Source organism: Rhinolophus sinicus, chromosome 3 (genome assembly GCF_057876585.1).
Source record: "Rhinolophus sinicus isolate RSI-liver-muscle chromosome 3, RSI-T2T, whole genome shotgun sequence".
Taxonomy (NCBI): domain Eukaryota; kingdom Metazoa; phylum Chordata; class Mammalia; order Chiroptera; family Rhinolophidae; genus Rhinolophus; species Rhinolophus sinicus.
Window position 1 is genome coordinate 68,898,795 of NC_142503.1, and position 20,215 is coordinate 68,919,009.

Below are 20,215 nucleotides of genomic sequence, written 5' to 3' on the forward strand. Positions count from 1 at the left end.
TCCTCTCACTGTTGTTAATATACCTTAAGTTTTAATATTCAGAATGTCTTTTGAGGCCCATGGAGGCTTGTCCCTTTTGTTAATAGCAGTGTTTATTAGTCTTTTCAGGATTACCTTTATTTAAAACTTTTTCTCATGTATCCACAAATTTACTTTAGTCAGTAGAACATGATTTTCAGAATTGCCAGCTCATCCTGCTTTTTTTTTCTTTTGTATATTTCATGAAACACTTTGCCTCTGTCATCAAACCATTTTACTTCTTTTAACCCATATTTGGCTTATTACTTCCTCTCATTGTCCCTTTTGCATGTCGCCTAATACTAACGTCCTTATATATTTGTTTTTCCCCTTTTTTTAAGTGTCCTTTTGGTAGCTGTTATGAATTTCAGGTACCTGTTTTTCTCTTTCTCAGACGCCACACGCGGTTCTGCTGTTAAAAGGTTTTCTATCTCATTTGCTCGACACCCAACCAATGGTACGTTTTGCTTTTATTTTAAAAGATACTCCCCTGCTTCATCCTTTTTTATTTTTCTTTTATTTCAAAATTTGGGGTATACAGTATCATTCATTTCTCCATCCTTAATTTCAATTGGCATACAATTCCAATTTATAATTCACCCAAAGTATTGATACTGTCTGGCTCCGTTTTTCAGCTGTAATTTACACAGTAATTTAACAGCACTCATCAAACTTTTAAATGAACACAATGATGATGAGTCTTAATACTAAATTAACACCTGAAAATTCCTTCTAATTTCTCAAGTGATCAGTCTACACAAATTTTAAAAATACAACAATTAGCATTCTTTAGTTTATTCTTAATTCTTAATTTTAATGTTTTTTTTTTGTTCCAAATTTCTTTTTCTGATCACATGGTTGTTTTATTGAACTATTTAACAAAAATACAGAGCTACATTCATCAAATAGCCAAATGATACATGTCTTTGACAAGTTCTTTGCAACCAGGGGATGCAGATTTCACTGTGTGGCATCGTTTATCCCTGGCTCTCTGTCTAAAGCAAAACCCGACTTGGTCTGGAGCACTCTGAAAATTTCATCCACCATTGACTTCATCCTCGTATGACGATATGGTTTGCTGTTGTCAAGCAGCCAGTTCCCTTTGGTACATTGTGGAGAACTTCTGACGGGAAGAAGACTAAGCTAAAACTCTAAAAAAGCCAATTTGATTAAATTCAGTTGTTGAGGCTGAATAGGAAAGTATTTTGTGTCCATTTGTCAACTGAATTGTTACATTATTACAACTTTCTTACATAGAGCTCATTCTTGAGTTGCAAGAAGGAGTATGTACTAATCATTTTGAAATAATTTTGGATCACAAAATTGAATAGAAAACGTACAAGTTTTTACTGTTACCCAGAATAAAGGTACTTTTATTCCTGAAACTATTTTTTTTCTTTTTAACTGCAAATAAGTCTTCATAAACTCAAGTCAGGTCTCTCAGAAACTTCTGTGAAACTAAAGGATTGAGCACATGTTCATAGTCATTCTCCCCTTCTAGGTCCTTTAACAGCACACCTAAGTAACAATGCACTGGTACTTCTTGAAGGTGGAGTAAGAAGGTCTCATCCTCAACAATTGAAAATTAAGCCTTAAAGCTTAATGTGCTTTCCCTCCATTGTAGCTGTTTAAATGCTACTTTTTGGAGAAAAAGATCCTTATTTGATACAGTGCAGCTTCTAAGGAGCCCGCATGCTTAAGAACCGAAGACACAAGGAAAACAGAAATCATAAAATTCTAAGAGGAGACACTGCAGGTTTAAGACTGACTATAGATTTTTGTGCAGAATGCTTAGGTGTTTATAGACAGTATTATAAGTTTTGTGTAGGAGAAATCTATGTTTCCTGTAGCTAAAAAAAAACTTTTGTTAAATTTAACAGAAAAATAGAATAATTTCGTATTTCTTTGGTTTTTAAAATGTGAATTTTCCAGACTTTGTAAAACTTAATGCATATGAAATGCATTCCTTTCAACTCTAGAAATATTTCTTTGGGGGCTTTTCTTTTTTATATTGTGTTGTCTTATCTGTCCTATGATTTGTCATTTGACTCTTTCACTTTTTATTTTCCCCTGACTTTCATGTTATTTCCATCTTAACACACATCATGGACTTACCCCTCCCTTCATCTTTAGTTCGAGGAACATGGTGAAACAAGTATCTTCTGACAGTGCTTTACCTTATTTTCTGGGCCTCTGTGCAGAACACCTACACCTCTATAGGTGCTGGTCCGTTTCCTCTGTGGAATTTCTAGGCTCCAGTGGTATGTTTTTATAGCTTCTACACATGACAGCAGGGTGGCTTTTTAAATTGCTGCGCTAACCCTTTCATTGTGCATCAAAGAAAATGTTTATGAAGATCAATGGGGAAAATGTGTAGTCCAACGGAACTTGAGTATATTGTCATTTGCCTCTTATAAAGTCTAAATGGCAATTGCAAGAAAATAGTTGTTACCAAAGACTTATATACATTCTGAGGAAAGAATGAGAAACCACATTGTTAATTTTAGTGTATAGCAAAGAAAGGGTTTGCGCTTATTTGCATGGATCTTGTACTTTAAAAAAAAATGTAATACTTGTGCAAGCCTAATTTCTTTAGTGCTTAGCTTAGGTGCTTTAGCTGCTATTATATTGTTACAGTTGTTTTTCTTTTTTTCTTTTTCCTTTTAAGTATATGTAAAGTTCCGTCATGCTTTGGTTTGTACCTGATAATCAAACATATCAGTTTTATAAATCCTTTGGTTATTTTCATAGGAAGATTAGATTCCCTTTTAACCAAAGTTTTTCTGTTGCAGTTAAGAATTAGGCAGTTCTTGGGTCAGTATTTCCTTCTAAGATTAAATAAATTCAGTGTTAAAATGAGCACATGCCTACTAAAACAGACAGTTTTTCAGTCTGTTTGAGTTTAATTTTTACTTTTATAATATTATTAGACTTTAAATAAAACTTTAAGTATTAAAAGTGTTTTTAGAGGGAAATTAATTTGAATTTTGAAAGAGGAAATGCAGAAAGTCTTGTTTAATTGTATATGAAAGCAATTTTAAAAGCCATTCAGTTGAATAAAGTTTAAATAAACAAGCCGTTTTTATAAAAGATGAATAATTTATATCTTGTTTGTTTTTTTAAAAAACTGTATATTGTTTCACTGATGGTATTAATACATATCTGCATGGTTTGTTTCATGAAATTTTTGTATTTCTGTGCCATTGTTGAATGCAAACATATATGTATTTTGTATTCCTTTTTACCTGGCCTAACTTTACTCAGCTAGCAATTTCCAACAATATAATTATTGTGTTAATTCAATAAAGGTAGGTGAAATATGGTTTGTAATTTCAATTTCAGCGTAAGTAAGTGAATGTTCTTTTGGGATCACACTAGAGAGTATCGCTGGCTTTGGTAAGACTAGAAAAGTATATAAAATCACTCTTCACATGTAATTACATAATTGTTTTACAACAAGAAGTTACCTGTAACTTCCTGGCATCAGGACACATCATGGCATCAGCTTATTCACCTATCAAATAGACCTGAGTTTTAAAAGTCAAAAACTGAAAAATTGTATTTTTTTCTGTTTTTTTTCCCTAGGTCTTTTTCTTTAAGTATTATTTTTAGATTTTACGAAAATATAGAATGAAATTGTGTGCATGCTGTACTATGTGCAATTACATTTAAAATGAAATCTTTGTCACATCTTGTTCCAACCCCATATTGCATAGCATCTGGTGTCATGACTTCAGAGATCTCGTGTGTTTGCATGTGATAGATTGAAAAGACCTAAACTGTCCAGTTCTAAGCAATGGTCTTCTTCCTTTTATAATGATTTTTTTTTCAATATCCAACTTTTATTTTTGTTTTTGTTTTTTGTTTTCCAGGCTTTGAATTGTATTCCATGGTGCCATCTATTTGTCCTCTAGAAACTCTTCATAATGCCCTGTCTTTAAAGCAGGTGGATGAATTTCTTGCTTCCATTGCTTCTCCATCAAGTGAAACTCCACAGAAGACCCCTGAAATTTGTAGGAAAATTATTATTATTATTAATATTATTAGTACTATTAGTATTAGTATTTCACTTGGGGAAAGTAGATATTATCTGAATATAAAAATAATTATAAAGTACAAACTCAAGTAGCGAATATAATTTTAGGAAATAAAGGGGTGTAAAAGAACATTTGGAAATATTTCGTTTAATATGTAATGTACCACTTTTCTTGAACATCTCCAAGAAATTCTTTTTTTTTTTTCTTTCAAAAAAGTTAAAGAAAATCTAAGACCTAGCCATAGAAGTCAACAACATAATATAAAGTCATGGAGTCATGGTCTTTTATTCCCATTGCTGTTTTATGTCATTTTATAATAAACTCTTTAAACATTACAAAATACAGTCTACATTAACCCACACGTGCACACAGCCCATCGCCTCCCTTTTGGTAAGTAATCACATTGATTCAGAAAGAGCTCTTAAATAAAGGGAGGAAATTAGGACAACAGTTTTCCAAATTGTGTTCAGAAAGAAAATAGTCTGAAGAGGCTAATTTGTGTGTGTGAAGAAAAGGGGTTCATGGCTAAGTAAGTTTTGGAAACTATGTTATACCCTACCTCCTTTTAAAGAGGTATAGTTACATTAACGTGTGACTAGCTAAGGTTCTTCTGTAAGGAAAGCTATGTACGCAGATTTTCCAAAACTTGTTTTTTGAGAAAACACTTTTTTCGTACCACATTTAAATATTATGAAGCACTATTCTGAGGGACATCATTTTGGGAAATGTTCAGGGCTGCCTTTTTAGGTGTGAGAAGTCAGCTGGCTGTTATCGTTTTCAGCTCTCCGAGATCCTTTGGCACGTTGGAATTTCCAGTTTAGGAAGCATTAGTTTTAGTAGAGAGTGCTGTGCCTTGAGTTAAGAATCTTGCTAGTCCTAGTCATAGCTTAGAAAAGCTACAAACTGTGTACATTCTCCTTTTTGTAAAGAGAATGCTATAAATGTTTCTCCCAAGAATAAAACTGGAGGTCTTGGAATGAAAACACTTTATTCTCTTTCCTTTCCTGGGCTACCACATTATATAATTCAAGAGAGTTCTATTCACATTGTATTCTATCGAAATGGTGCCCCCAGCACCCCTGCATTTCTGCAGTATAGTAGCCTTTTCCTTTTCTTCCACTTCTGGCAGTAGAAGTCAATCATTAATTTTAATAGGTTGTAATACAATTAATGATTATAATACAATTGATATGAATGTTCTAAAAATATTTCACTTTGGGAATTGTTTTGGGAAGTAGGTTTTAATTTCAAATTTTCTCATATGGAATGAGTCTGATTCTGAGAATTAATAGTACTCCAAATGAAATGACTTTTCCAAACCATAAAGTCAAAATCAGAAAAATAAAGACATTCATCTCCTTTTATGCTCTCTGTTAGGTGAAAACATGACAGTGTTGCTCCTCAGAAGGCAGTAGAGAACCTGAATAAATTCTCATTTCCCGTCTTACCCTTCTTTATACTTGATGTTTTACTGCTTCCCTGGGGCAAGGATTTGCAATCTTAATATAGAGATTAAAGGAATATTCTAATTAATAATTAAGAACTGAGGGTAGATATCAGTACTATTTAGAATTTAGAAGATTTTCTATGAATTGACTTAAAGCTATAATATCAGCAGTAATAACTGATTTTTTAAAGAGAATTTTGGTGGAATATTTACAAAAAGATGATCTTTGAAGGTTTATCTGTGCTATTATTTTAGGATGGCTTCATTTCTGTGGTTAGCGAATTCAGTTCATCAGAGTGTATTATTGAGGTGTATTAATGGAGTGAAGGATATTAAATTTCTTCTCCAGTTCTAATTAGTTCTTCTCTATATCATGGGTATAGATTGTACCCCAGTCCCGCAATCCCTCTGGTTCTCTTAAAATTTCATGTCATTCCTTACTAAAGGAACTAGAGAAGAAAGTAAGTATAGTTAATGCAGTTCATAGAATTGGGTGAACCTTAGAATTAATCTAGTTCATTGTACTTCAAGCTATATACTCCCAAGAGCTTTTGGAAATTTCAGAGGAAGATAAGTATGCTGAATAGGCCTTGTGTCTTTCATAGCTGCTTCAACCAAAGTTTGCTTTGATCCATTTAAGATTTCATTTGAGAAAAGTTTATTGTTTCAAGGGGAAAACTTAGAGAGGCACTGCTGAGGAAATCAGCTAGTTAGTGGTCAAACAAGACCAAAACCCAGGTATTCTAAAATGTATGGGATTTTTAAATTATTTTTGAATATTAAAGAACATAGGGTACCAATTATAATACAGATATCTGAATCCTGTATTTTATAGTGTAACTGCAGAATTAATATTTAGTAATCACAGTATATTTACATTATACTTGATTCCTTAAATTATCGAGGAAGTAGCATCATAATATAGAACTATATTCATTTCGTGGTTTTACAAGGTAGAAGACATTGTTAATTAATCCTCTGTCATCCACAAAGTTATTTTTCCTCATGTAGGACAAAATTAATTAATTTTGTGGTAAATAGTAGATAGCTTCTAATGGGGCATTGAAAATATCCGATTGGGGGAAAAGGTGTGGGAATACTAACTGGGTAAGTTAGAGGTGGAAGTTAGCAGAATAGGATAAAAAAATGCAAGCAGAAAAGAGCTAACTAATGGTATAGTGCTTTGTATGTTTTAGGGACTTTTATGTCACTTTTATATTATTTCATGGTGACTACTTTGAACTTCTGCCAGTGGAATTTGTATTCATTCACTGTAGATACCAACCACCTAAGACACATTTGCTATAATTGGCCCACATATTGGTTTTTCAGAGACACACTGTTTATTTCTATCAAGTCCTCCTCAAAAATTACAAAAATAAGCAAATATTTTTGTTGTTGTTGTTATCTCCACACTTCCTTTGCTTGGAAACCCAGAAGCTCATGCCAGTAGCTCCCCAACTCGGGCTTGTCCTTCCCCAGAGGACTCCATACTTAAGAATTATCTCTGCCTTTCCTTTTCACACCTCTCAATCTCCCCACCTTCATTAGAAAGAGAAAAAAATCTTTAAAATTCCCTTGCACGAAGATAAATCTTGGCTGGATAATATAGGAAGACAATCTGATTTATTTACTTGTAATCTAGTTAGTTTATTCTTAAACATGATAGTTTAGTAGTCCATTATGTTTATAGATGAACTATCCCTGAATCTCTGCTTGATATTTTTGATAGAAAAACCATTTGGGACTCTTTGTCTTCTGTTACCAAGCAATAAAACTATGCCATCCTCTCTCTGCCATCTCTTAAGAATCTGAGTTTCTGTTAGGGCAGGATAAAATTAAGTCTGTGCTCTATTCTTATTGGCATTCTTTTGGTGAATACTATTAAATGCTTATTATTTACACATAAACAAAACATCAGTTTGGCTAAGAACATGAGAGAACTTTTTATAGAGCAGATGGCTTTGCTGAACTTGCTCTGCAGACTTTGTCTTGTGTATTTCCCCGTTATTGTGTATATTCACTAAATATGTCATAAGAAATTTTCTAAAATGTAAAGATAGAATTGGCAGGAAATTATTGAATTACCATGTCTGTTTATTTTTGTTTCAGCCTCTACAGCTTCACGTTCCAGTCCAGTAATGAGAAGAAAAGTATCTTTAAATACATATACACCTGCAAAGATCCTCCCAACACCACCAGCTACCTTAAAGGGTACTAAAGCAAGCAGCAAACCAGGTTAGGAGTGGGTGTGAATTAGTGCATTCTGTATAGCGGTTAGAGGAGTAGTGACAATTCGCTTTTTAAGTGTGAAGTCTGTTTTTAAGTGGGTTCATTACAGTCTAGTAAGTTACTTGACCCTAAGAGTTAAAAATCTGTTACTGTTAGCCTATTGATATATTTGTATTTTTTTCTCTATTATTTCCGCCTTCCCCCACATCTATTAATAAAATATATTTCATACTCATACTTTTCACCAAACTAATTTATGGACTATCTTCTTTTGCTTTTCTGTTGAACCTAGGTATCATTTATATGAAGGTTTCCTTTTTCCTTTTTTTTTTAAACTCATCCAGTGAATTTTTATCTCAGGTATTTATTCTTTAGTTTTAAACATTCTTTTTTATTCTTCATTATAAGTTTTTTTTCTTCCGAGATTTATTATATTTATATTGATTATAAGTATACTTTCCTTTGTTCTTGAGCATGTTAAAATAGTTCCTTTAAAGTTCTTGTCTATTAATCTAGCTGATCTCAGGATTAATCTCTATCAATTTACCTGTTCTCAAGAAGAAAGACATTCTCCTGTTTTGTCATATATTGAGTAATTTTGGATTTTATCAGACATTATTAAGGATATGTTGTAGAAACTTTGGACTTTGTTATGTTCCTCCGAAGAGTATTGGGTTGTTTTGGGTTTTTTTAAAGCAAAGATTTAACCTTGGCTGAATTCAGATAGCAAAACTGTGTCCCTTGAAATTGCTAGCAGCTCAACTGTCACTTCACTTCTTTTAGCCTTAGCTGGACTACTTGGAGTTTACTCTGCTCATGCCATAAATTGGATCAGGGTTTATACAAAGTATTGGGGCCTTTCTATTTCTGGAATTCCCGCCTGACTTCAGCAGCTATAGTTGCCCCAGTACTTGTCTTTTGTTTCTTTGTGCTAATAAGACTGAGTTTAATGTTGGGGTTCTAGCCATTCCACTTGGTGCAGACTGGATCCTGTCCTGAGGTCAAAAGCTTAAAAATAAAGTTTGGGGGGAAAGAGAGACACACACTCGTCTCATGTTGTTCCCTTCTGAATGTTGATTCTTTTCCAGTATATGCCTGCCTTTGTTCACTCTTCAGTGTCTTTAGGTAGTTGTTTTGATACTCTATCCAGAGTTAATACTTGTTATATGTGGGAGGGTTGGTCTGACAGGAGCTTACCCATCTATACCAGAAGTGTAACTTGGCTTCATATCTATCTTTCTGATAACTCATTAGGGCTTGTTCATTTGGATGTAGAAAGATGAGTCTTAAGTAGAGAATGTTTCTAGTTTTCTAACCCTTTAGATTTTTAGACAGTGACGAGATAGGAGGTATAGGAGAAAATAGATGTTTATAGGGAAAATGATAAATTTGGATTTAAACGTGTTAAGTGTGTTTCCTATCAGATATGTAGATAGAGATTTCCAGTAGGATACACAGAATATACGGATCTTGAGGTATGGGGAAAGGTCTGGGCCAGAAGTATGTATTTGAAGGTTGTCAGCACAATAAATGGTCGTTAAAAATGATGGAATAAGTTAGTTTCCCAGGAAGAATGTAGAGTGAAAAGAGAAATTTGCCTTGTTGAACACAGCTCATTACATTACTTTTCTGTATTGGTGTTGAATTCTAAAAAGTGAAGAGTTAAAAGTGCTTATTAAATGTTTACAATGTTTCATTTACATCACAATTATAAAGTCAATTATTTTGACACTCAACAGTGTTATTTGAACTTGGCTTGCTTGTGAATATTTAAGCAATAGTTTTTCTTTTTTTTGTATAGCTACCAGCGGACCTTCTGGTGCAGTTGTTCCTAATACCTCATCTCGGAAAAAGACTATAACTAGCAAAACAGAAATGCATGAACACAAAAAACCCACTGGGAAAAAGAAATGAAATCTTAGCAGGAACTGGAACTCCTTATACTTAGGAAAATCGTGTCTTTATTAGGAAAAGATGCATTCTAAGCCTTGGCTAAAACCTGTCAAAGCAAATAGTTTATGTTCCTCCTTACTCATGCCTGTATTCATTTAAAAATATGTTAAATCTAGAGAATTCTTTGTATATACATTCAGTTAAGGAACCTTTGCCATGATTTGGAAATGTTGAAAACAATGTTTATTAGCATTTTATGAATAGCAAAACTTAAGGTGATAAAGGTCTAGCGTTTACATTGTGTCTGTAGTAAAGAAAAGGAACACAAAGGCCCAGCTTGCTGTTCCAATGTCACACGATGCTGTTTAATGAAGAATCTGTGAGGTGGCCTCTGTATCACACGTTCATTTTCATGAGATTGCATCTTGGCTGTAAAAACCTATAGCTTGGGTTGAAATTTGATGGTCAGGATTACATATTGGGGACTTATAAAAAGTATATTTCCAAAGAGATTTCATTGACTATTTAGATTAGAAATTCCCCCCCCCCCCAATTGTTACAATTACATATATGCTGCAATATTTAATAACTGGAGTTTTAGCATATGAGTTATTTTTCAATCTGTGCTTTAGAATTTTTATTGTGTTGTTTAAAACGTTACATATAGAGCTGGGATAACTACCTTTACGTACGTAAATTTGTATATTAATCTGTAGAAAATATTTTCTTTATATATTTCCTTACTATAGGGTGCTTTTGTTCATCAGGAAAATTTTGCTTTATATATTGGCAAGAAAGGCATCCTTACAGTTTCTTTTTAAGAGATATAGTTGACAAGTTTATAAATGTAACACTTATTTTCAGAGTTTTTTTTAGATCTAAGGAACTCAGTTCAAAAATAGAAGTCATCAATGTGAGAAGAATGTCTGAATCCTGTAGTTAGTGGATGTTATGTATAGTGCCTGTTTTTACCATTTCCATCTCTAGTGTTTCAGTTGATCTCACTAAGGAAGCTTAAAGATTGAATGTTTGAAATAAATGCATTTTTCAGATGATTAGATTTTGAAGGGAAATTGAGATCATTGTGTTGTGATTTCACCTATGATGTGAAAAAACATTATCCGTGGTGCTTTTTTTCTCTGCATAAATAATTAATTATATACCACTTGAAATGACTTAAACTATACACCAAATAGTACAACCTGATAAGAATTCCATGCATTGCCAGTCAGGTGACTTAAGTTGCGAAAGCTTTTGTTTGAAGCTCATGTTTTAAAAAGTATTAAATTCTCATATGAATACAACTATTAAAACTCTTCAAAAGAGACTCTCCTACCTTTAAATCATCATATATGAACTGACTTTTAGAAAATAAGCTTATTACATGTTAGTTTTAAAAGGTACCAGATGTGAAAGTCACAAATATATACAATTATGTAAGTTCATATACGTCACATGAATGTAAATGTATTATGTGGAGACATGTCTTGCAAACAGTTGAATGCTCCTACGGTTTCTGTACGTGAAAATGTAGTTAATGTGCTCATAGTGGGAGGAAGGAAACTACTTTTATTTTTTTTAAGTGTAACTGAATTAAAATATTTTATTTCCAGAATCAGTGACTTAAATGGCTAATTATTTCTCTTATTTATCTCTTTCCTTTTTTGCTTTCAAAGTAGAAAGAGTAAGGAAAACTTTTAATATTAAACAATGCTTACCTTGTATATTAAATAAAATTTATTATTATTGGCTATACACATCACATATTAATTTCCTAGAAATTATCTAGAAAGTTCAGTACGATTCACTTTTTCCATTGTTATAGAAGAACTATGTTTTCACTGTAATTACTAAACTCAGTAATACTGCTTTGTGGACTGGGCAGTCTAATTTATAAAAATCTTACAATCATTTTCCAAAACAACAAAAGTCTTCTATATCAGAGCAAGAAATTACTGTCATCACTATTTAGTGGAAGTTTGGCTGAAGCATCTGTTTCTCACTTGATTCTGAAGGTGTGTATTTTTTCTTTTTGTTTTAAATACTAGAAGATACTTCTTGCGGCCTAGTCCTCCATCCAGCAAAGAGATGAGAAAGCCCAGCTTGAACTGCCCCACTGTCCTGGCATGTTAATCTTCATAGTGCATTATTCAGTCTTTTCACACTTAAGAACCCTACACCTGAGCTCAGACCTAACTTGGCCCTTGAAGTCTAACACCAGCAGATTCTGCTGCTCTGGTACTAATAAGTTCTTGTAGTCCATTCTCAACTATATCAAATGTTTTAGGGGTTATACTAGACTTCGTTTAAGTAGAAAAATGTGCTGAACACCTTACCTCATGTTCCCTTTGAGCGGGAAGTGGGAGCAGGAAGGAGACAATAAAGGGACAGAGAACTTGTGGCAAGGTGCTTTTATTTTTTTATAATATTTGTGTCACTTTGTTTAGGTATTTTAATATAGTAGATAGTGGGTTTTGCTTTGTGATTCCTCTCATTTCATACACTAGTTTATATTTATATGTAATATATCTTTGTTCTTAGGTTATGCTTTCTGTTTTTATTGCTTTTTTATTTTTATTTTTTTATTTTTATTTTTTTATTTTTATTTTTTTTATTTTTTTAATCTTTCTTGTGAAAGAATACTTTGCAAGTAAGAAAAATTCCAGTTGATTCTGGCTTAAAATAATGAGGAAATGTATTGTTACACGTTTCTGAAGGTCCAAAAGTGTGGGGTGGGCTCTAGCCACAGTTCCATCAGTCATAATGTCATCAAGGACCCAGGTTCTCTTCTCTCTTCTCTAGAGTAGTATAAACTTCACCCCAAAGTTGTTTTCCCTCCTGTTCACAAGATGGCTGCCAGTGTGTTTACCTGCTCATTCCCAACACAACAAAAATTAAGGGAAATTCTCCCTCAACCATGGAATAGTAAGTTTTTTACTTCATTGTGATTGAGCTAACCTATTTCATCATCTGTCTACTACTGGATGAATAACATTCTCCATGAGAATTCCATGAACTTATTGGCCCTGAGGAACATTTCTTTCTGGTTCACTTATTTGACATAAATTCACATGGTGGGTAGCACAGCATTTTGGGTTGACACAGTTCTTCCTGGGCTATAGTGAAACCACTTAGGACAGGATTGTGTCTGAGAGAGCTGTTTTAACCTTTTATTCTCTCCAGCCAGCAAACATTGGCAACTGCAGAGCTGCTCACCTGGGAGTCTCCTCCCCTCTGTTTCATCTACCACTACTTGTTGTGGTTGCACCATCTGCGTTTCCTCCTTTGGCTTTGCCCTTTCTACTACTCTATGGTACAGGCAGTATCCAGAAAGTCCACTACTGCTGGCACGCACCCACTTCCATTGTTTCAGACAAAGAATTGGTTTTGCTCCTCAGATTATGCCACCTATTTTGGAGTCTTTTGGTCTAATGACAGATCTGGAGCTGTAAGGCTTCTCTCCAGGTATCTTCCTGTCTGGACTTTACTCCATTTTCAGCTCCTTCTCATTTATTGTGGTTAAGGTTACCAGTGTCTTCTAGTTTGGTTGAAGACAATTTATATTTCAGTTTCATATATGAGGTTAATTTTTTTTTTATTGAGACATGATTTCTCCATTTTCAAACTGGGCATCACTTCTTTTTCTGTTATGTTTTAACAAGAAGAAGGAAGAGAAGGAGGAAGAAAAAGAAAAGGAGAAGCCCATGTTTCTCATCACAATTATTTTTTTAATGAAATTAATAATGCCAGTTCTGCATCCAGTAAAATGTTAGGATCAAATGCAGTGATAATTTGGTAAACTGTAAAAGGAAGAAGAAATTTGAAGCATTATTTATATTTTGTGGTTGGGATAGAGTTGTATGTAGTTCAAATGTCAATGAGACCTCTGTTGTCAATGGCAATTCAGCATTTTTGCTGTCAAGGATGTCCTAGACAGCTCCCAATACTCTTTCGTGGTTGTTCTTGTTGCCACGGGAACGGCCTGCCTAGTAACAACCTGACAAACTGAAAAAAAAGTCAAGGTTATTCTGGCATTTTTCTCCTTTAAAACAAATTTAAAGAAAGGCAATACAGCGCTTCTTAAAGTAGGGTTAAAAACAACAACATGGTATTTAACAAAATAAAATCATGCCTGCCCTCCCCCAACCCATACATCTCATACTGTGTGTGATGTGAAAGACACAGTTGTGTGACAATGGATGGGTAGTTTAGATACCCATTTTAAAGCACTTCTAATAATGTATCTTGATGAGGAAAGTGGGCTATTTATCATTCTATGCAAGGTGCTTCAGGAGTACTTGGTATGTGGAAGGATGATTTTTTAAAAAAGAAAAAAAAAGCAACGTGCCTTTTGAAAGTGTTCTTGCTGCATTTAGAAACCGTAGATTTTTCTCAAACTTGTCAATGCTGAATAGAAAACTCAGTGATAAGGATGGATGGATGGATGGATGGATGGATGGATGGATGGATGGATGGAAAAATGAAGACAAAAGAAAGTGAGGGAGAGGTGGGGCAGAGAAAATAAAAGAATACAGGCTCTACTATTGTCAGAAAACAAAAACAAAAAAAAATCATCATTGCTGATGTGAAGAAATTGGAAGCCAAATAATTAGACTGTCCTTTTCACTACACACAAAAATGCTCATTTGTCCTATAATGCCTGGCTCAAAATGCATAATAAAATGAGACCTGGGAGACCCAAATGTTATAACTCACCACAATTTTATATAACTGATTCTTCATCGGTCATTTGGAAACATTTCTGAAAGTCCCATATGTCACACCGACCTCCCAGTGGGATAGACAGAAAAGCCACAAAGAAAGAATTAGCCACACAATAGTACTCATATTGGAAGAGAACAGTCTGCTCCACCTGTTGGAAATGCAATCACTTTTTAAAATGTGCAAATTGAATGAGTCACAGCTTACGGGAAGTATGGAGTCCTTTCAGAAGCCCTGTAAGAAATGGTGAATGTCCAGCTTGGAATGTGACTGAAATGCCACGATGTGCTCATTGCACAGGCGGGGCTAGGGAAGAGAGCACTGAGCAGATAGATGCTTTAATTCCATTTTTGGCAATTAAATTTGTGCGTATGAAAACATGTATATTCAGTTGCCTGATTCTACTGGGTTTTCTCTACACTTTTCACAGCCTCTTCAGGAAAGAGCAAAGTGATTACTGTAAAGGGCATAAGAAAGGATTGGGAGAATGGAGACCAGGGTTTGAATTTCAGTTCTGCTACTGGCTGTCTCGGTGACTGTGAAGCTCCAGACTTTGCTGGGCCCCACTTTCCTTATCTCCGCATCCAAAGGCCACTTCATCTCAAAATTTGTATAAACTTGCTTGTTCTTCCCTTTTTCCTCAGAATTCTAGAACTTGAACCATTCCTTCTATCACTAGCTCCTTCTTCCCTCATAGTAGTCAGCACGTGCTTTTTGAACACGGATGTAGATAGATAGCATTACTAAAGGAAGGATTAGTGGTCCTGAGTCTGATTACTACTCCCTCTTGCTCTCCGGAGGCTCTGCCGAGGAATTTACTGTTAATACAGTTAATGCTACAATATTTACAATGATACTTTTGAGAATTATCAACATAGGAATATTTATGTAATATTTTCTCTTTATTACCCAGAGTATGTTTTGTTCTGCATGTAGTTCATATTGTAAGTGCAAACTAGTTTTCATTTAGCCTAAATAAAATGAAATACAGTTATGAACATGTTTTTACAGCAATGAAAAATTATTTGTACCCGGTATCCATGTGGGTAATGTATTCCTATAGACTTGTGTAAAAGTAGTTGACCGTAATGAGAAATTTTTGAATATATAGAACATGTTTCATATTCCTAATACATATGCATTACTACCCTTGTCTCTTTGGTTGTTTAAACTGACATCTGTAAAATTAATCAGTATAATGAACATCTGGGTTCTGACTTCTTACAATCTATGATGTTTTGATTCTAAGACAGTTCTTGTTATCTTCTGCCCCCTGCATTCTGACTAATATTGCAAACCAAAAGTAAGTATTTATCTTGCTTTATGAGTAAGATTAGGCCTGATATTATGATATAGTAGCACTTGCTTATGACTCATTTTGACCAAAAAAAAAAAAAAAAAAATTATCCCTAGAAAAACAGAGTGAGCCATAGGAATCCTCATATTACCGGGCTGGGCCAGGAGACATAAGCAGAAACTATGATTGCCAATCAGGTGTGGAATTTGGGAGGAATTTAGCTGCTCAAAGTATCTCACCTACTTGCTAGATCTAGTGTCTCAAATGTCAACATTGGCGAGCCTAAGGGGGGGAAAAGTCATTAAGGAACCTTAGAGAACTCCCTGTCAGGAGATATAGATAGCCCCTTTTAAAATGCAAATGCCCTTGGAAGGCTTACCTCATTAACCCGGCCATAAACCCCATAATTAATCAAATGCTTTTCTCACAGTTGGAGAACAGGCATTCCTTCAGCAGATGTGTGCTGAGTGCCAATTATAAACCAGTCTCTGTGCTAAGCCCTGGTGATACAATTGTGAAAAGCCCTGCTTCAATTCAAAGGAATTTACTTTCTTGTAGGGTCCAAGTGCTCTAAAGCAATCATAGAGTCCGTGGCAGTCTTCCATTCCAATCGCTGAAAAATTCTGGATAAAATATTTATTTTGGAAATACAGGTAACAGCTTCAAAGCAAAGAAATCAAAACCAGAAGGTATCAGAAACATAAAAGGCATCAACAGCTAAATGAAGCTTACAGGCTTTCTGTCCAAAGGATTCAAAGGGTAGCTCAGTCCCTGATTTTTCAGAGACAATTTATTTGGTCAGCGTGAGCCGTTGCTAAGGGTACTCACTCTTCAGGAGGTGTAATGGGTTGAGGTTGCAGACTGGATGTACGGCAGCTTGCTGGAGCAGGGCTCCATTCATGAAGGAGAGAGCCGCACAGCCTCTGCACTGACTGGAACCAGAGCTGTAAAACCTCATGCCTACTCATTCTCTTGATAAGCCCCAGAGGTCCACAAAAAGAAGCATATGCTAAAACATACCATGGGGACGCTTTCACAATCCAGGGCACACACAGGGCACTCCCACAATAGAAAGTCACACTAAAGAAAATCTTGCAATCAAAAAAACAACTTGCAAATGCAACTACATATAAAAGGGCTACTCAAAATGATTAAAATTTGCTAGATTTACAAATAAAATAATGTTATCTTTAAGTCAATTTAAGTGCTTAGGAATTTTAAATTTGTAGCTTTATTAAATTGAGCATTTTAAAAACAAAGTGCTCTCTGAATGATGTTTTTGTGCCTCCAGGCTGCCTGAGGGCATCACAGCACTCACCCACGAAACAGAATCTCCTGCCCTTCTGCTCCAGTCTGGTTCAACTGCTGGGAAAGCCTGCTTCCCCTGCGTTAGCTCCAACTTTCCCAGAGTCTATGCCCAAGTTCTCCTCTGAATCATGATCACAGGTCAGTCTCAGAGAAGGACCCAGTGTTCTTCCAGGAAGGAGGGAGGATGAGCATGTAAGGGGCTGGGTGAGGAATAGATGTTGAATAGAAAACCACTGGTGTCTGTTACATAGCATCAACCCCTCCCTGCTCCCCCACCCCACCCCTCTCCTGCTGAGACTCATCCTGTCCTGCCTCTGCTAGTACCAAATGCCCCAAGCCTTCGGTACTTCTGGGGTGACTGGTTTGCTTTGCTTTGGTGTCCCCATCTTCGGTGCCTTCGGCTGCAGTTGTCTCTGCTCTTTAAATCCAGTGACACAATGTTGTGTGCTTTCTACTCTTCAAAAATCTGTTGACACCCCTCATCTGATGTTCTTTTCATTCATACTCTTCATGGTTTATTATTTTTTATTCTTCCTTTCTTGTCATTTTAGAGTGGTTTGGGTAAGAGGTGTATATAAATTGCATGATTTCAACTTTCATTAGTGGGAAATCTCATCATTTTTAAGATATGTATAATATAGTCTATTAGTTGATCTATCATAATTTGTTCAAATGTCCCTTATGATAGAGCACTTAAATTCCTTCTGTTTCTGTCCTATCAGCTTGTTTTTTTTTATGATGAATTATTTTCTTGCAGTAAGTTACAAGAAGTGGAATGATGGGGTAAAAAGTCACAGAAGCATACAGTGTGGGCTAGAAAGAGTGTGGCCTCTGGTGTACATTTCAACTCTTAATTCTGTGTGGTAATCAATTTATTTATTTACTTATTTTTTATCTCCCTGAGTCTCAATACCCAGATTCAGATTGAGACATAATTTTTGTGCAAAAATACAAATAATCTGCAAAGTAAATAAATACAATAAAGGTAAATAAATAAAATTTAAAGTAGCTATAAATATGGCTTAAAAATAAAAAGTAAAATAGACCCTCTGGTGTTAATATTCTGCTCCATCACCTCCCCATGGCCTCTGTAACAAAGTTAGTTTCATTATTTACCATATTCCACCCTGACAAAGTCTCTAGTTTTGAAAATGTCTGTGTATCGAATCACTTCTAAGGTGTATCACATTTTCTGAATGTTATGTATCATCACTACTCACACCCTCAAGGCTTTCTAGGGTAGGCATCTGAAGGTTGAACAGTGACTTTTGCACGTAATTAGAGCTTAGCAGGTGCTATTATAATAAAAATGAGTTCTCTAACAGTTTTTTGTAATCCATATACGACATTATTATATCTTTCTGGAATCTTGCCAGCTTTTAGATAGTGACTCGTACTAATGGGAGGATGGTGTCCTTGCCTTTTTCTCCTACGTGTATTCCTAAAAACTTGATTCTAAAAACTGCACAGAATAGATCCCGAGCATTTCTGTTTCTGTTTTCAGTTTGACGAGACTAATTTACTACAAAAGCTGTTTGGACTGAATCCTGCCCAACTTTTGATTCCTGCTTTACTCCCCTCAAACTAAAGATGAGCCATTAAATAGTCCTTTTGAGTATACATCTCACCTTCTCGGGCACCTTTTTTTAAAAAAAGAATATAAGTGAAATCAGAGTAGATGGGAGTAGTCGTTAGGACATCAGAAAGGAACATGAAATAATTTATATTTTTCTGAATGTTATGTATTTTACCAGAAATGAAATACACAATTAAAGCATGCTAAGCCTATTTATTATTCACATAATTTTAAACAGCTGAAGTTCTAGTCAAGTAGTTCCACTGCAGGCCTTGCATTTGTATGGAGACATTTTCTTTTCAACTTCGTCATAAATTATCTCGTTGAGTTCTTCAAAGAGCCCTGGGAGGTGAGCAGAGCATGTATTATTATTCTTGCTTGACAGACAAGATAGTTGACATTAGAGTTTGCCAGAGGAAACAGCAAGTCAGTGATGAAGCTAGAAAAGGAATTCAGGTGTCCCAACTCTTGGTGCATTTGTTTCTCATGGAACCATCTCTCAAGGATTAGCTCTGTCCGTGTTCACTACTTACTATCTTGCCTTGCTGAGTGGCTGTAGCGCTCAGAGAATATCATTTGGTTTTTGTAATTCATGATGCAGTTATTGAAAACTGCATGTTCCAAATCAGAAGAAGTATTTTAGTGCATAGAAATTCTGGCCTCTTGACTGGGTTCCAGGAGTCTTCATTCAAGAAATATAGCTCAATTTTGTATTTTATTTATTCAGCCTATATCTCCACTCTTTGTAGTGCGATCATGGGGAGAGAAAAGGATGAAAATCTGGCAGGTCTGTCTGTCTTAGCCCTGTCCTCTACTGGCACATGACCCTGGGCAAATTGGTCACCCTCCTCTAACTTATCTGATAGGTAACACTGAGAATAACATCTCATTTTCCTGCTTTACCAGGCTTTTTGTGATAAACAACAATAAGATAACATGGGAGAGTGCTTGGTAAGTTGTGAAGCATACCACCAAGGTAAGATACTATTATTTCCCCAATACCACGGACCAGGTAAAGAGATACCTCTTGAGCTAATGTTAGGGAAAAAGTGAAAGGCCACCTAAACATGTCAGCCTCAGCTGTTCTTAGGATTTATTTGCTCAAGTGAATGATACAAGTTGTTGACCTTTAGTGAAAATTTCCACTCTGAAAGTAATTCAAGGGTGGCAGTTTACAATAGGCAAGGGGTCTCTTTTCAAAGTACAAAAGTACACCAGTTAGAGCAAGATGAAATCCCTAGTCTTCAGAGATGAGAGTACTAGGGAGCTGGCTGTAGGATTAAATCCAAGTTCACTATGACTTCATAGTTTACAAGTTGTTTTCAGACTTTTTTTTTCTGATTTCGGAGTTTTCAATTTCTCTTACCAATGAACAGCATTTTTTGAAAGAGAAATTAGTAAACTATGTGTGTCTGTGTGTGTGTGTACGTGGGTACTCATTCAGGCAAGAACTAAATGTTTAGAGAAAAATTGAATGGTTCAAAGTTGTTGTTGACATTTTGACACAAGCAGAGTTATCACTCATGGAAGATTCATGGAGCTAAGACTATAGTCTGCTGCCCAGCACAGACTGCTCACGTAAAAGGCCTGACAAATGCGGTATAATAGAAGTTTTAGATTTAAGTTTTCTGTTCCATTTTGGTGGAGGGAGAGGGGAGAAGAATCTGCCAAATTAACATGCATCT

At 35.2% G+C, this 20,215-nt stretch overlaps 1 protein-coding gene across 27 annotated transcripts in view; it reads left to right on the forward strand.

Annotated features, from left to right (window-relative positions):
* PPIP5K2 (diphosphoinositol pentakisphosphate kinase 2) overlaps positions 1-11,242 on the forward strand; it is a 62,047-nt gene extending 50,805 nt beyond the window's left edge. For 10 of the 27 annotated variants that reach the window (XM_088796652.1, XM_088796656.1, XM_074328632.2 and 7 more), the window contains 5 exons: positions 413-475; positions 2,220-2,279; positions 3,891-4,031; positions 7,615-7,740; positions 9,536-11,242. In XM_088796652.1, coding sequence (XP_088652778.1) covers positions 413-475; positions 2,220-2,279; positions 3,891-4,031; positions 7,615-7,740; positions 9,536-9,648 — 503 coding nt within the window. In that variant the 3' untranslated portion in view covers positions 9,649-11,242. Of the gene's footprint in view, positions 1-412; positions 476-2,151; positions 2,184-2,219; positions 2,280-3,890; positions 4,032-7,614; positions 7,741-9,535 lie in introns of those variants that run through there. The other 17 variants (XM_088796657.1, XM_088796660.1, XM_074328634.2 and 14 more) reach the window with 3 other exon arrangements.
* Positions 11,243-20,215: the final 8,973 nt, after the last annotated feature.